The sequence below is a fragment of the Cariama cristata genome, unplaced genomic scaffold, assembly GCF_000690535.1.
Source record: "Cariama cristata isolate BGI_N322 unplaced genomic scaffold, ASM69053v1 scaffold35506, whole genome shotgun sequence".
NCBI classification, from domain to species: Eukaryota; Metazoa; Chordata; class Aves; order Cariamiformes; family Cariamidae; genus Cariama; species Cariama cristata.
Window position 1 is genome coordinate 89 of NW_009623306.1, and position 2,326 is coordinate 2,414.

At 34.2% G+C, this 2,326-nt stretch overlaps 1 protein-coding gene across 1 annotated transcript in view; it reads right to left on the reverse strand.

Annotated features, from left to right (window-relative positions):
• Positions 1–599: 599 nt before the first annotated feature.
• WDSUB1 (WD repeat, sterile alpha motif and U-box domain containing 1) overlaps positions 600–2,326 on the reverse strand; it is a 13,489-nt gene continuing 11,762 nt past the window's right edge. The window contains exons 6-7 of the mRNA XM_009702677.1: positions 809–849; positions 600–711 (exon numbers count right to left, since the gene is read on the reverse strand). Coding sequence (XP_009700979.1) covers positions 600–711; positions 809–849 — 153 coding nt within the window. The remainder of the gene's footprint in view (positions 712–808; positions 850–2,326) is intronic.

The following is a 2,326-nucleotide window of genomic DNA, read 5'->3' on the forward strand; positions in this document are numbered from 1 at the left end:
CTGAATTGAACTAGAAGACAGAAAAGCACCAGCAGACACTGAAACCAAGTCTCACACCTCCTTAGAAAAGTAGACGAAAGTCCAGACTTAGTCTTCTGCTTTGAACAAAGATCTGCGTGCCTTTGTTCCACATACTTTAGGTGCTGATATATTTTGTAACATTAATTATCCTGGGTTTTTCACCTATAATAACTGGTAAGCTGTATTTCTTGTTGGCAATTATGTTTGCAATTATCGTATTTTCTGTTTAACTCATCGCCAATGACACCTGCCTGAAAAGTCTTTCAGCGCTCTGGGAATAATATTAATCTCTTAAATGCCATCCAGAAAGTAAGAAATGGCAAATATCAGAAAAGAAGATACAGTAGATTAATAAAATTAAAAATACTTCTTGTATATCTTTTCTTTAAAAGACAAAGAGAGAATACCTCTGTAGGACATTAATAAGAACAATTTGGAGAAAAGATAAATACTGTGCACATAATGCTGAGGTTGCAAAGTAACCGCATGTAAGAAAAAGTGGATTTTTTGCATCTTCAGAAGGTGTTCAACAATATCGTGCTTTAAATTTAAAGAACAGATTACAAATAATTCACACACTAACCTGCACAGGGTTGCTTAAGGTCAAACTGCCATATGTTCACAGTTTTATCCATTGAACCTGTGGCAAGTAAGGGACTACATGGTGCAAAAGCACAAGTTGTAACATATCTACAAGGAAAAATAAATGTGTGAAAATTAACAAGAAAAGGATTTAATTTCTTTTATTTATTAACAGTAAAACAGAATAATCATACTGAATTCTTACCTGGTATGCTGAGACAAAGTATGAAGGGTACTGCCAGTACTCTGTAAAAGAATATTTGTGATTTTGAATCTTAAAGAATAAAAAGAGTGTTCATTCATTTGTATACTTTCTTCCACAATAAGGAATAATACTGCTTCTTGGAAGATGACAGAAGTTACCTTCACAGAAGTTATACAACCTTGCCAAAGCTGATCAGCAGCAGAGTCAGAAATGCAACCTGATTTTCCTGCTTGAAGCCCTTGTCAATTCACCATATCCTTCAACAATCAGCCAGCATGGAACTTTCTGCATAACAATGCCAGGAAAACCAACTGAATTAATTACATCCATATTGGCTGACTGCTCATGTGGATAAAAACATTTCTTCTACAAATCTAGCATTAGAAATGACCAAAAGTGAAGAGGTAAACGAAATTCAAATAGACTTCATGCTACAATCCTTCAATTGGGCTAATAATTAATCACATCTGTGGTTCTCCTAGTTGGCCACTAGATGCTATTAAAAAAAAAATTCCTGAATTTCCGCAGTTTTAACTTATGATTTGAAAGATCTTCCTTCTTAGGAAAGATACCATTTCTTTGACAGGTGCAGACAGACTTAAAAAGATGAAGAGCAAAGTTATTCTGAATCACTAATTGACCGGTCAGCACTCCAGTTTTTTGACTGTCCATCAGGAAGAAAGTACCCTATTTTAGGTTGAAATCTCTCTCCCCCCCCCCCAAAGGTTTATTGTCCCCACTTCTTCTCAACAGCTATAAAAGTTATTGTCCCATTTGGTAAAAACCTAAGGCCACAAAAGCTGACAAATAGTATTAAGAAATACTTATGCTGTGGTTTTCTGCATCTTTCAATTTCCTGGGGTCCCAAAAATCTAGGGGACTTCTTACATAAAAGTTTAAGCTTCAAACTCCTAAAATAAGTGGTCAGGTATCAAATTAGTGATTTTGGTGAAAAATTTAAACCCTGATTGAAAAATTGTATCAGTACAATAGTATGGGCAGAGCAAGCTGCAGAAGCTTAAAATTTGTTCATCCTTCATTTTCAGCAAAATTATTATTAACACTATAAAGTACTAAAGGTAAATACCATTTACAGGTGAAACACAAAGGATGTGATAACAGTATTACAGAAAATGCATAAATAATATGTTTTAAAGAAAAGACATGGTATTTAACATGAACGTTTTCTTGAATTCTTTATTATGCTTCTATTTTATGTGCTCTTTACATATAATTAACTAAAGAATTTCTATGATCACCATTCCGAAGTTTATGTCAAAAGCTGCAGTCCTCCTTGCTTTGGAAGCTAAAATAAATTTAGAATAAAAAAAAAAATTCCTCTACTTCAATATGAAGATAACATGGAAGTATGGAATTCATTGACTAATACTCTACTGTAGAGAAATCAACTAACAAACCCCTCAAAGAAATGTAAATAAAAAGTGAGAAAGACTGATCAATTCTCAAGATACATTTTTCATCAACCCCCCCCACCCCCCCACACACACACCCACTCAC